Raw genomic sequence first — 15,045 nt, forward strand, 5'->3', positions numbered from 1 at the left:
TTTGCATTCATACGGCAACCAACTTAGTCGGTCACTATCATGCTCGAGAACAAGACATGACCACTAGTATGATTTCAAAACATGTTTACGCTCTAGAACAAGAAAGGGACTCGGAAAATTTGGGTTTATCCAGTTTTTTGTTCGAACAAAGTCCGAGCCAGGACAACGGTAAAAAATCCGAGGATTAGAGGCAGAACAATCTAAAAGCAACATTAATTGCCACAAAAACTTGATATTACATGGTAGATATGTATAAATATATACATATAAATACAAGATATTGTATGATTGGGTAAAACAATCTACTGAGTTGAACAAACAGTTACATGTAACAGCAACCTAATTAGTCAGTTAGCATCTCTGACTTAAAGCATCACATGAAAAAAATGAATCTAGCTGCCACAAACAAAACAGAGAGAGAACAGAATAATTAAGCCTGAGATCCTGCAGTCCAGAATTCTCATCTTGTTCTCGAATATGTTTCCGAAATTTTCCAGCATAGAAGGTTTAGAAATCAGATTTCATCAGCCTCGTTCGCGGTCTTATGGTTATGTCACCAAACGCAATTGGCTCTTCCACGTGGATGTAGTCTCTTGTTTTAAGGACCTGCAACAATGTTTAAGTCAACAAAAGTTCGAGTAAAATAGAGAAGATTGCTCGTAGGTCATAACCCGGACTTAAATTTAGTACAAATATAACATAAGTTGGCAACTTGAGGAGTTTTTCGTTGGTTTTTCAGCATTTTTAAAAGCATTTCAGGTTGTTTGCGGAAATATCATTTATTTTGATGGCTGTTTTTCAAAGACACGTTAACTTAAGTTGCCCGAAAATTTAGATTGGGCTATTAAGTGAACAATGGATATAAGTACATGCTATAATCTGACTGAAAAATCACCATTTAGGGAAAGTTCGGGCATAATTAAGAATAAGCGAAATGAAGACTGGTTGCAATAATATAACATAAAGGTTTGAAGTACATGAAGATCATAATAGGTTAGCTCAAAGTGAAAGAGCTTACCAGTGTTTCGAAAAACATCCTCGATGCTTCCTTGCGTGATTTTCCGATTAAGAGGCTGTCCAAGGAAAGAGAAGCCCTTCCACACCCTGCCTCCTTAATAAATGCAGATTGTAGATACTTGGAAACAGCTCTGTAAACTCAGATGTAATTAGAAACCAATCCTTGTCCCGATATTAATAAAAAAAACTTTCTAGTGGTGAAAAGCCAGTGATGAAAAGTATGTAATACAAATGAGCAATCATTGGGAAAAGATCATTCTTCGTTGAATGAAAGGGATACAAATGAGCAATTATCAGTTTAGGATTTTGCACGACAGCAATAGTTCCAACACTAATTCTAACTTTCTACTATAAAATCCAGTGATGAGAAGTACATGTAATACAGAAAAACAAATTATTGGGAAAAGATAAATCTTCTTGAATGAAGGGGGACACGAAATGAGCAATTACCAGTTAAGGACTTTTACACGAACATGGATAGTTATCAAAATCAAAACTTATTCTAATTGACTCGCATGAAATTAAAATCATAATTAAAATTCAGCTCATCCTCAATTCTAATTACCTTGTACGAGAAGACCACCCGATGTTCTCATTATGTCGTGTGTCTTCAGCATCAGGCATATAGTCATCAGCCATTTCAGCCAAGTCATCGTCATCAACATTTAGAAAGTCTGAAAGTAGTACAAGATATATAAGCCAAGCATATGTAAGCTTAAAAAGGAGATAGTAGAAGTGTGAGCTAATATCCAACAGACTAAAGAGAGATGCTAAGCAACATCATGGATTACGACACTAGAGCAACTGAAAAGAATCATAATATCAGGGATCTCAATGACCGGGCACAATCAAGAGTGCATTTACTATTTAACCTCAATTTCCTAAATATTTGCTCAACAAACAAAAGATATTCAAAATTTATGCTAATCTCTTAATAGAAATGAATCCTCAAGCAATTGTTCATTGTTGGTATTTTCTACATCAGTCGATAAATAACACACAGAGACCTATATGGCTATATATCTTATTTTCCAGTTCCCACATGGGGTATGAACAGGTTGATTAAGAAGTTCAAGCAAACCTGTATCATTTCCTTCAGCCAAATAATTGAGTTCCTGCATCATATAGACAAGATTGTCAGAATCTAATCAAAGTTCAAAAACAAAAAAAGAAAAGAAATCCAGAGCGGGCTCAGAGACACGATAGCCCAAAACGAAACCTAGAAATAGGTTCAAATATGGAAGGTCAACATCATTCGTTGATATGAATCATTTGAAGCATTTTAGAAAGAATAACTACATTGTAAGCTTTCTTCAACAATTACATGTTCGTCTTGACATTCTCATGATTAAGATGTTTAGTTGATAAAGGAAACTTACATCTCGATCATGCAGGTCAAAAACAGATATTTCTCCATCCATCATATGAAGTTGATAAGCTTCAGGGTCCTTGCATTGATCCATTGAGCCACCTTGCAGCATGCTTTCGAATCCTGTATATGGAAATTCCAAGTCTAGCTGGTCTTTAGATGTAGTACTGTAAATTTCATCCTGAACATGGTATTCTGGCCCTCCATAGCAAGCAGCGGCATCTTGTGTCATCTCTGGCAGACCATAATCCTTCACTCCAAGTTCAGTTTCACACTCACCCCCATAGCCATCTTTGTCTTTCCCTTCATTCCCCATTGCTTGTTCATGATTAATTTCTGCAAATTCCAATTCATCTGAGGGCACAGCTTCCCTCTGATCAAGAACGACAGCTTCATCTTTGTCCGCATATGCATTTGTACCTTCAGATTCATTTATAGAAGCTGCCTGAACGATAACATCTGAAGCATGAAGGATATCACTAGTAGCACCAGAATCTATTAGAGCAGCATCCACAGTTGTAGGCTCGGTCCACTCTTCATTGACTGCTGCACTTGTGTAATCAACTTCCTCTATCTTATTTTCACTCAGAAGATGATTATCACATGGCTCAGCTGTTTCATCCATAACCACAGTTTCAAGACAAGCACCAGACTTTTCGAGGTGGGAATTTATGTCTGGTTCAACCATAGTTTCAGGGAGATTAATATTTTCATCATTTTGGGAAGGCTGCCTCAGGTCACTCACAATTTGTGGAGATGCATTATGTACTTCATGCTGACAGACCTTGATCCGACCCAAATCATATACACGATTGTGCAAAGATGTCAATTCAACTGACATGCCTACAAAACCAAACAACACAATAAAGTAATCACATGGCACTTTCTCCAACATCCTTCATTTCAGCAATATCATCAATCAATAGCAAATAACCAGCTGAAACAGTAGAAGGCTAAGGAACAAATAAGCAAACAAATTCACTCAATTTAACACAAACTAGATACCAATAATGTTACATTCAAGTAGATCCAAGCAGCGAGGCCTCAAAATTGTGCAGATACTCAGAGAAGACTTTTTAAGGCACGGTTTGTGCTTAGAGGTCTTAGATACATTTAAACTCAAATGACCAAACCTCTACGCAGTACCCACAACAAAAATTTAAGGGAAAAAAATAAAAATTCAATAAGTGCTTACAGATTTTCAAATGATAAAGACCAGCATTAGTAACTGAAGAACTCAACATTGAGCTTCGACAAAAAGATATAGTAAAGAAGGTAAAATGTCAACGTTAGCACATTACAAACTCACCAGTAAATACAGGCTCAAGTAAAGTTTCATCGACCATGTGTTGTTTCTGTATCATTGATATTTCAGAGAGTGTGCATGGAGCTTTCTTTCTAACACGACGAATGTCTTCTGTGTTGGTCAGCTGTTGCCGTATGGCACTAGCAAGATAGAGCAATATAAGTTTTCACTAGAATAAATAGCTGAGCGATCAAGTAGGTAAGTTCAGGCAAAAAAAAAGAGTAGGCAAACGAGCCAGTTAACAATAACAAAAAAATAGAGAGCATACTCGCCGTGCAAAACCATTGTTTCATCCATAAGAACTTTTCTTTTGGGACCACCAGACCGAGGCGCAGCTCGATGGCGCTTCATAGATGTCACTTCAGAAGGAGGAGGTGTTGGCTTTACTCTCAACATTGACGTATTCCTTCCAACTGAGATGATAATTTCTCATCAAGTTCACAAGCTATTAGGGGAAATGTACCAACTGCCTCAATAAGGCAAGCTAGTGCAATATAAAAACATGAAGTTCGATATACCTAAAATAGAAGAAAGTAAATCATCATCATCTGGAACTGATCCTGTCGTTCGTTTAAAACGGACTTGTCTTGACGATTCAACTGAGTTAAGACTCTGTTCCGTTAGTGTACTTTCAGTAAAAGTACGCTTTCTGCCTGCAGCAGTTTTGCTCCCAGCGTCATCTTCATAAAGACCCTCAAAGTCCCCGGGGATAACTTCCATCATCATGCCACTATGCAACTCCATATGTCCTTCTGGTACTGAAAGAAGTTTTTCAGGAGCAGGCAGCTCAGTGGTTGCATTTGCCAGACCATCAGCTTCAACAGCAGCCACTAGAATATCTTCACCCGATGCATCATGTTGAACTTTGTTTTCCTTCGTATTTTCTTCTGAACTGATATTTAAAAAATGCACTTGACCTGAGAAATCAAATGCAACAATTAATTGAAGGCCTTCACCATCAAATTGTCAATTATAACAAATAAGGCTGGGAATAAATAAGAAGCCATACTTTCTATAGAAACTATGTTTTTTCTAAGAATTATCTTTGTTTCATGCTCAAGTAATTTGCCAGGGGCAGAGAAAATTGACAGCATATAGCTATGAGTTTTGGCATATAATGCAATTTCCTTGCTATAGATATGCACGTGTGCTATAATAGGAGATTTAACAGTTTTGCATGCACTACACAAACCTAGCTTTGCTGTCTCTTCTCCTCCATCATTTGCTTCAACGTAGATGACAGAATTGACATCACCATCATATGTAGGGCTAACTGCGGGTTTTAATGCACCATCTTGGTCCTGGATAGAACTACAGGGCCTCAAAACATTAGTTTCAGTAGCTGAGACTTGGTCATGAGCATCAAGGTTTTCGGGCTTCCCTAAAATAAGTCCATTTTGGTCTTCTGAAGATAACCTTGCTTCATCACGACATGATTTTTGCTGTTCATCAGAAGGAGCTTCAATATCAAGAGGTTGTACATTTTCTGCTGACGCACCTTCAGAAACTCCTGGACCAACTTCATTGGGACTCGGGCCGTAGCGGTGAGCTTCATCAATTGAAACCAAACCATTCTTATCACTGTTGTTGATGGCTTCAGTTTGCTCTGGAACATCAGATTCTTTAATGATCTCACTAGTGCATTCCGAAGCCTGTTTTATGGATTCTGTTTGACCTAAAAAATGAGCAAAATGAGCTTTACTATTATAGATTCCACCAAAGCACCAAATTCAACATTGTCTTCAATGAAATTCACCTTGTCGCCCTGTTTCTTTGGCTTTCAATCCACCTGACAGGTATCCGTTCTCCGCAGGTGGCCCCTGAGGTACTGCATCTGTAATCATATCATTCTGCGAACACCATTTCACCTCTTGTTTATCCTCATAAGGAGCTGTATCCATGTTCTCCCTCGTAGTGGACCCAGTTATGTGATATTCCGATTCAAGATGATCATCACATGCAGAAGCTTCTTGAACTTTAGAAAAAATTGGCTCATCCTCCAGTCTAGGAGTACAAGGAGCATGTGCATAGTCCAGTACATCGGCGCATGCACCACCACCATCAACCTGCGAAAAAGAAGAACAAGATCACTGAGTGCATTCTTCAGATACCATGGACCAACACTCCCTTTTGTGGTTGCATCATCTAAAATCTAAACCAATTGAAAAGCAACAATGGTTTATTGGCTGACTTATTTTAAAAAAAATGGTAACAAAGATGAATTGTCACCTCAACCATCCACCAGAAATTCTTATAGCGCAAAAGCACCTACCATGGCTTCCGAATTAGTACCCATATCTTCAGGATGTTGGTCTTGCTTAGGAGTCAATGTTGATCCAAAAGATGTCCGTGGATCCGCCCTGAAATCAGAAAGAGTGTGGCTCTGAGAAACCTGTACTCTTTGTCAGAAAGTTGATGTGAAGCTTACCCCTCATCGGCAGGTTCTGCAGTACCAAGTTTCTCCATTAACAATTCCTGCATGCAATTGTCGATGAGAAACAACAAAATAGCTAATATACTAGTAATATTTAACAATATTACAGAACTACCTAATCCTATCCCACTACGTCAGGTCAGCTATATGACCACATCACGCAGTTGTATTCTTTCGAAAGTTTGAAAATTGAAACATTGTCCTAATTCATAATCAAGAACAAAAAGTTCTACTTAAACAGTTTCTTTATGAGTACTTTGAGCCTTCCCCTCCCCTTACTAATCAGAGTTGATAAAACTAACTGGAGCATCTACAGGTATCATATGCACTTATCCTAACCATCTAAGATGTGATTCTTTGACTACTTGCCAGTCAACCAAAAGCTAACTAATATCTTACTAATCTTTGTGTTCCATAATCAGGATTAGTTTTAAGATCTATTCATAACCTATCAAACAAAATGAATAAGAACAGAACATAATAAGAACATCAGAAGTGCACCTCTTCCAGGTCCAATCCAGTCATATCACCATCACCAAATCTCTCTGAGAAAAACAGAAGAAAAACATTTAAAAGGGAATATGTAGAATCATTACAGTAAATGCTAGCCCAATCTTATTACTAACCGTCCAGCCCGAACTTTGATGTGGAGTAACTGACACCATCCATTGTATCTTGAAGAGTGATTTGCTCTCTTGAACTAATGTGATGATCGACATAGTTACTGAAAATATTACAGTTGCCATGTTAGAAAAGGATTCGAAAAATGCGATAACAAAATCTAGGGAAATATTGGCAAAGCTGCAAGAGATATCAGCCAACGGATTCTGCTATCTCCAATCTTACAATTTCTATGTCTTTAAGAGAGAACAATCTATTTTCAGTATTCGACCGTCTGTTTATTCATTTAACCCAAAATTTGTGTTTGTAGACAATTTAGAAGTTTACTAGTAGATCCCAATCTTAATTAGTGGGAAAATCCATAAATCCTCTGCCAGTGCAGCTTTAAAGAAATCATCAAGACCATTTGCAAAATTTGCAAGGCGAAGAAATTAATATGTTGAACAAACCCTTGGAAAATGTCGCTATCTGGCAGCTCAAAGTCATCAAGATCAAATTTCTCCGGCAATGTAATGGAGTGATATGGTGCTTTTGACTCTTCTGGAGGTAGATCGACAGCAGTAGATCGAAAAGCTTGCTTAACTTTGAGCAAAGCCTCACTACAATCGTCAAAGAGGTAGTTCACCTTTTTATTGTAGATCCTCACCACACCAAGCAGGAGATGGCTGGACAAACGAAGTGCAATTGGCACATCGGGGGAAAGAATTGAATCTGTATTATATAAGCAATATGCATTTATCAGGAGACTTAAATAGGTAGCATGGGAAACAATGAATATCCACTAAAAACAATGAATAGCGGCTAAAATAAGTATGTGTCCCAAAGAAAAAGTTTTCATTCTGTGGGTCCGTGAATTTCCATTTGTAATTAGCGGTTGAAAAATGCAGAAAGGTAGGTGAATTAGTTATAGATGAGTTGGATTGGATGCAAACAAGTAGTGCTTCAATTATTGCATAGAATCTATAACTATTTTATGCCTTCTAAAAAGATGCAGATTGGATTCAAGATTGCTAATACAACATGTGAAATAGGAATAATGATTAAAAAAAGGCACCTCAAACAATAAAAGGCTATACTCGATACCTAAGATGCACATCTACCTTGCCCGGCATCCAGTCTATGGGCGACTGGGCATCGTAAACGACAAAAACAAGAGAAAAGTCACATTATTGGCGATACATTAAAAACTCACCTACAGAAACTCCAATATCAGTATCAGCAACCTGATTCTTACGAAGCTTACGCTCCAAGTGCGCAGCTATCCAAATCGTTCCCAGCGGCCCCTTTTTCGCCAATATGAACTGTGAGTAAAACATTTTCCTTTCCTACCACTTCCAATTCCAGTCAACAATTATTCTACTCTCACAAAAAACAACAGCACAGCTACTTCAAGACGTTGTTTTTCTTCTAACTCTTCAATCTGTGCACATTCACAGTTTTCACAACCCTAAATTTACACCACACCCCAAAAGAATTGGGGGGAAAAACAAAACTTAATAAAGAAACTAAATTAAAGAACCAAACTTTCCAATTCAGTCAGGACTTCCATGCAAAATCAAGCACAACCTACTTTCAATTCCTATTCCCAAAGCAGACTTCGAACAACCAAACCCTAGAATACGCATCGACAGCTAAATACCACACCAACCTAATTAAACTGTCCCAGGATCAATAATTTACCGAAATTATCAGCTCAACTAACTCAATTAACCCCAATTCAACCTCGGAGAGTCTTCACTCCCAGCTAAGATCGAAAGCGATCGACAGAGAGCGCGAAGACAGCTGCTTGTGGATAGATTCATGCATAAAAGTGATCCGTAAGCTCAGGTAGAGTGAAATCAGAGCGCGAATCACGAATTTTGTGCAATCTGAGTGAAATTTTTTGCCGGGTTTTTTTTTGACGAAATTATTTCGGGAGTTCTAAGTACAAATGACAGCGCCTTTTGGTTTTGGAGCCGTAAAATAATTCGTGCTATTCTACGGAGTAGAATCTACTGCGTAGTAAGCATGGACGGTCCAGATCTTTCCAACCAGCGAGACTGAAGAATCAACGGTGTAGATTAGATGGGTTAAGCGTTGGCTGCCGCGGATTTATTACGTGGTCAAATCATTGTTTTAACAGTCTACTTAATTCAACAATTAATCTCCAAAATTTATTAGTAGTATGAAAAATCTTATGCTGTTGTTGAAAAAAATATAGCATGGTTGAAGTATTTATCAAGTCATGGTCGAATGTAGTTAAAATTTGTTTACTATTTAGATGAAATATTCTACGAATGTCTAATAAGATAATTGTTTCAATTTTTTGGTGGATAAAGAGAGTTTTTTTAGAGGAGGTTTAATTAGTAGTAGTAGAATAATGGAGTATATTTTAATTATATAATTTGGGAAACCATTGTTATGGAATTAAATCCACAACTAGATAGTAGTATAAAACGATAATTTAATATAGCAAATAAGTTATGTTAAGCACTCATGTCCTTTTTAAGCTATTAATATTTGTCATGGTCGGCTGGCTTTTTTTTATGATCGAGTTGATAAGTTCTTCGTCGAGTTGACTATTGATAGGTCGGTTAAATTTGATTGATAGTGAACGACCCATTCTAATACCATATTAAAAGTTCATGAAATTTCGTTCCAAAACTAATAGTGATGTCAATTATCTACTTACTATACTACTTACTAGTATTATTTCTTTTTAACTTACCATATTACTTTTTTTAAAAGAAAAAGTCAAATATTAAGCTTTGTGGGTGGATTCTTCAGCGTACGAATGTCGTTGTGCACCAAATAAGCATAATATGATACTCCAAGTAATAAGCAGCAAAGTTCCCTTCACTGTGCACATGTCGCAACATGACCGAGTTAAAATCTTGAAGCATTTTAAATGAGTTAATTTATTACCCCGTACATTTAAAAATATATCCAAAATTTTATTTTGTCAAAATCGAGTTAGCTACATAACTCAATATACTCCCCTCTCAACAAAGAAAATAGCCACAAAGGAATCTCATACGTGTAATTTATAAAAAATACATTAAACTCAGATTTTCCACTCAGATTTTGGAGCTCACAACTCTATCTTCATTACTCATTAGCACAGCAAAGATGATGATGATATGTGTGTGCGTGAGAGAGAGAGAGAGAGAGAGAGAGAGAGAGAGAGAGGGAGAGAGAGAGATTTCAACCGACCATCCAAGTACTGACAGCATTCAACATTATATGAAGATCATTATTGATACATATTTGAAATACAGATGCGAAGCTACATCTTATTGTGTCGTGAACAAGAAATATATAAACAGTAACAGATTATAATATCGCGAAATATTCAAATCCTCAGTGAAAACATACTTGAGAAATTCGAAAAACTTCTACGAACAAATAAGTCTAAACCTGCAAGAAGCTTGCATATTTGGCACCGAGGAATAGCCTCTGGATGCAAAGCAGGGCATTTTTGGTGACTTCTGTGTTTCCATGGTTCATCAGTTTCATCACGCGCTCTTTCGCCTTGAGGTCCTTGACAATGACTCTCCCAGCCGGATGGCACTGAATGAACTGTGAGAGATCATAGCAGGCGACAGCAAGTGTCCTAGGATCGTTGGACGTGTCCAGAATTGTTATAAGGACCCTTAGCACCTATCACGGTGTATGAAGTATATCAGTTTTCAGTCATAAGAGATCATTATGCTCAAATTAATGCATGCCATTGCAAAAGGTGAATAACAGAGGGCAAGAAGTCCAGGAAGCGTCTAGTCACAGAGAGTTCGAACCTGGAAATCATGTTCTTCAAAGCTAGTGATGTTCTCCCTCCAGAAAATAGGATCTTTATGCATGGGAGACCAATCAAGATGTCCGAGGAGGACTTCCTGCTTATACTTCTCAAACGAGCTTAGCTTCTTAATGTTATCTTTCAAACCTTGTTCCAGTTGGTTCAGAGCTTCGATTAGATCCTGCAGAAAAAGTGAGAACCAGAAAGTGAGAAGGAAAATCAAATATCTGTAACAGAGAACCAGTATCACTCACCTCATCACTCCATGCTTGGCCTTTCAAATTCTGAACAACCTGTGGTAATTCGAGGTCTATCATTTGAGCACCAAAAGTCCCTTTGTTCAGCAAATTTCTGAGGGTCAAGACAACTACCCTGACAACCTACCATAAGTCGATAGAGTTTTGCCCAGAGAGAAAAACATGAACTCAAAATTCTGAAACGTATATCCATGAATTGGTCAAAAAGACAAAACTGAAATCACCTTTTCTTTTGTGGATCCCTTGACAACTTCAATCAACCGTGGCAAGGACCTAGAAGTAGCCAGGTACTCGATTGCAGGTTCATAGTAAGATAGGACCCAGACACAAAAGCATGTTTCATAGAGAAGCTGTTTCAAATCCAATTATGAGAACTGATGCATCACAAAAATTGGAAACTCTACTTATGTACGTTAAAATCTAAAGCCTAACAACCAACTCAGGACTCTGAAAAGGCATGGTTTGGAGTATATCAGTTTTACTTGTATGGATTGCTGGTTGGAAACTGGAGTAATCAGAGGAATGAGTAACTTCACTCCATCTTCTTGAACAAATAAAGATCGTGCAGAAGATTCTTTCAGTAGAGCTGAAAGAGAACTAATAGCTGTGGGAACGCTACGGGTAGGATGAGATGGCTTCTTCAGCTGTAAATGCAGAAAGACAAGGATTGCTGAGAGCCTGAGAGAAACATTATATCGGGTGAAATATCTCTTGGTATATTCACCAGTTTATTTTCGTTGTACTCGATTCAACTAAATTAACATATAAGTCTTTTACACCCAATAATGTAACTTATTAAAATTCTTATGCTACATGAAACTTTAAACTGAAATGGGTCTACCTGACACCAAATCTTTTTTAGGTTATCCTTTAAAATATTCAAAAATAGATGCCCCGGTAGTAGCTTAGACCATTGCGAAGTTGCCTTTTAGAATGTCAGTTCATCTTATAAAAATGAAAGGCTACTTACTCCACTAGCAGATTATATCACCAAAAGATGATCAGCATTACTCAATACCAGAAGTTCCCTTTCATATCGGACCTAATCAAGCAGATCACTTTTGAAAAGTAAAAAATATACAGAGTTGCATGTTCACATCAGAAGTGTAACTACATCCACCTTAATATAAAGCAGATTGGTTTCATGATGACTGTGTGTATATTATATTATCACGCAAAACGTCCAAAAGCAGATATGTTAAAGTATCCACTCAAATTCAAATTGTACCACAGCTTGTTCAGTCAACGTATTAAATTTATTTGAGTAAATATATGAATTATTCTCCCATTGCTAAAGCTTCCTTTGACACGATGGAAAAGGAATATAATAGTATAAAAAGTCCCATTCAACATGTTTAGTACCTCTGTCATTTGCATACTAAACTAATAAATAAAGATTTGAGAGCATATACCTGAGTCGAAAGCCACTCAATCAGCCCCTTAAAAACTTCGTCTGTAGTAGTAATTTCCTTCTTTGAATTTGAAGCGTCATTAGAGGTGCCAGTCTCATGCGCTGTTGGCCTTTCACTGGAATTAATAAAATATAAAAAGTTAAGCATGAGAATGACCAATATAGTTTGCATGCGAAGTTAGGTATGTTTGTCGATCCATACCCTACTATCATAGAAAGTATCTTACAACTCTTCTCTTGTATAAACCAGTTGCCTTTCCAGAGTAATCTGCAAAAGAAATGAGTGCTAGTCATCCATTATACAATGGCATAAAGAACCTCTTTACACATGACAATGTTGTTTCATTCAGTGTCAACAATCCAGCTCATTTACATGCAAGTGAAAACACTTTGACATATGAATTAAAAGTAACAGCAGTTGTTAGAGCAAAAGTAAAAGACGAGGATACATAGCAGCACTTAAATCAACATGTTATTGGTTATATCTTAGTTGACATTCTCATGACTGTCGATGCAAAAGTAGCAGGATCAGAATCCTTGCCTCAGGAAAGGCTCATAAATATCGTCATTGGAGAGCAACTCATCATGAAACAGTCTAGCTCTTTTGGAGTTTGCTGCCATGGAATAAGAAAGAAAAACTCAGCCAGTTGATATCGCAAAATTCAATTGATAATCATGTATAGTTTGTCCCTCACCTGAAAGCATTTCATCAATAAGAGCTAAAACATATTCCACGGTTTCTTCCTTGAATATGTCACGTAAAATGCTCACGAAGACCCGAACATAAGACTGACCATCCTGCAACAATTTTCCCAAACATCAAAGTACTGTTCCCAGAGGATTATGTATTGCAGAGATTTACAAACATATCAACTGATCCCCCATCCCTCTCGAGTGTTCATTTGAACTTTCAATAAGTCATAGGCATAACTACCAGAGCTAATACAGAGCCAATCATGGAAACCACATGCCAGAACATAAAATAAACTCCTATCAAAGTTTACTCACGATTCATAATAACAAAGGCAACTGTGGAATAGCTTAATTTTTTCCTTTGTTATACTATTCATTAGGGAAAAAAAACACATCATGCCTTGGCTCAACAACCCCCTTCCCCCATGAAATATGTTCGTGTGTTCGAATTCCTCAACCGACGACTTATTAGCAAACAATTCATTCCAAACGCATGCTATCGGACAAATAAATCACAAAACAACTTGCAAATCATTCTACCACACAACTTCGGAAACAAATATCTACACAATTAGGCACTAAGATGATTACATCGTCAAGCAATTGAGCCTTGTATGCCTCCGGCTTCTTATCATACCGCCGCAGCAGCTGAAGACCGGTCCCCGTGATCAGCTTAGTCGTCATGTACGTCTCCCACGGAATATCCCTCCGTAATACCTTCACACAAAATCAATAGCATCACCAACACAACAAATCACGCACGCCTCCCATGAAATGTTGGCATTTCCCACCATTTTGGAAATCAATCAGCCAATTTTGGAGCCCTTAACATATTAAATTGAGCATATGCATACATGCGAAGTGTATGAACAGGCGGCGGCGTACCTCGTCGGAGGAGAGCTCCCAGCGGTCCGATGGCATTCTCGGAGTTTGTGTGAAACAGATCGGAATCTAGAGAGAGAAAGTTCGCCGGTGTAGAGAGAGAGGGTGTGCAGCAGAAACCAATCAAACACAAAATGGTAGTTATGTGATTTTTGGATTAATGGATTATTAAATTGTTTATTCAATTATTGCGGGTCGGGCCAATGCATTTCGCTACAAACGGGTAAATGGAACCGGGTCGAAATCCAAATAATTATAAATGAATACTAAAGGTATTAGCCCAATTTAGCTGTGACATTCACCCATTTATGAATTATCAAACAACTTGGGCTTGTAATTGGATCAAGTTTTACATCAAATTATTCATTACTACATTTATATTTTCTCCAAAAAAATATCAATGATTTAAAATTGACGGTTTATGTGTGAAAATGTATATTCTGAATTTTTTAAAATCTTGAACCATATAAATTGTCACATGTATCATTCATTTATATACTTATATAATAGATTTAGTCACACAAATCGACGGTAGGTGGTCTTAAATAAATGAATTTAAGTGATTCATTTACAACTCCATCACTTTTGTTTTCATTTATTATATCCCATTATCAATTTTTCTTGATTATATTTTGACCAAAAAAGGAAGAGACAACAATCAAACAAGTAGAGAAGACTGGGGGAAATCAAGTCACCATACAAAGTTTACAAACTATGAATAAAATAGAATATAAAATAAAATGAATATAAAACAATTGTGTGCCGGCCATTATTTTTATACTTCAGGCCAAGCACTAACCAGTATTGTGCAGATTTCAAAAAATAGTAAGTTTAGATAGTACTAGTATTATTTCTAGAGAAAGGAGTTTATTTTATTTTTTTAGTTTATTTGACTCAAAAAGACGTCGTTTCATTCACATTACCAGAATTTTACATGTGTGCCAACTTAGGAAAAAAAAATTGTCTTGGATCAGTTACATTTTTTTAAACTTCGTGATTTATAATTCAAATTTCAAAAGGTGCGAGACAAAATTTGTCTTGGATCAATTACATTTTTTTTAACTTCGTGATTTATAATTCAAATTTCAAAAGGTGCGAGACAGGCCATAATATGAACGAACTTCGTGATTTAACCGCGTATTTCATTTGATGAGCATATACTAAAAAAATTTCCTGTAGGCCCTGCCGGAACGATGCTTCACTTGCACAAAAGTTTTAAAACGGAGACGAAAAAGAAACTAATTTTAATGCAATGAAATAAATTGACCGGGTGTCATCTACTG

General features: G+C 37.0%; 2 protein-coding genes across 2 annotated transcripts; both read right to left on the reverse strand.

Annotated features, from left to right (window-relative positions):
- Nucleotides 1–216: 216 nt before the first annotated feature.
- Nucleotides 217–8,683, reverse strand: LOC121784055 (sister chromatid cohesion 1 protein 4-like). Its single transcript, XM_042182238.1, has 16 exons — nt 7,940–8,683; nt 7,197–7,458; nt 6,753–6,850; nt 6,628–6,671; nt 6,121–6,167; nt 5,965–6,052; nt 5,449–5,758; nt 4,885–5,367; nt 4,211–4,609; nt 3,961–4,105; nt 3,696–3,832; nt 2,397–3,229; nt 2,099–2,132; nt 1,583–1,691; nt 1,019–1,148; nt 217–606 (listed from the first exon to the last, which is right to left on the reverse strand). Exons 1-16 carry the CDS (start codon nt 8,061–8,063, stop codon nt 508–510), a joined length of 3,342 nt encoding a protein of 1,113 aa, XP_042038172.1. The 5' UTR covers nt 8,064–8,683; the 3' UTR covers nt 217–507.
- A 1,245-nt stretch (nt 8,684–9,928) lies between these two features.
- On the reverse strand, nt 9,929–13,896 carry LOC121785075 (V-type proton ATPase subunit H-like). The gene is made up of 11 exons (XM_042183413.1): nt 13,766–13,896; nt 13,472–13,597; nt 12,883–12,985; nt 12,729–12,801; nt 12,390–12,455; nt 12,189–12,303; nt 11,259–11,420; nt 11,001–11,126; nt 10,774–10,899; nt 10,521–10,700; nt 9,929–10,386 (listed from the first exon to the last, which is right to left on the reverse strand). The coding sequence occupies exons 1-11, from the start codon at nt 13,799–13,801 to the stop codon at nt 10,138–10,140; spliced, it is 1,362 nt and encodes a 453-aa protein (XP_042039347.1). The 5' UTR covers nt 13,802–13,896; the 3' UTR covers nt 9,929–10,137.
- Nucleotides 13,897–15,045: the final 1,149 nt, after the last annotated feature.

Source organism: Salvia splendens, chromosome 21, assembly GCF_004379255.2.
Source record: "Salvia splendens isolate huo1 chromosome 21, SspV2, whole genome shotgun sequence".
Classification (NCBI taxonomy): domain Eukaryota; kingdom Viridiplantae; phylum Streptophyta; class Magnoliopsida; order Lamiales; family Lamiaceae; genus Salvia; species Salvia splendens.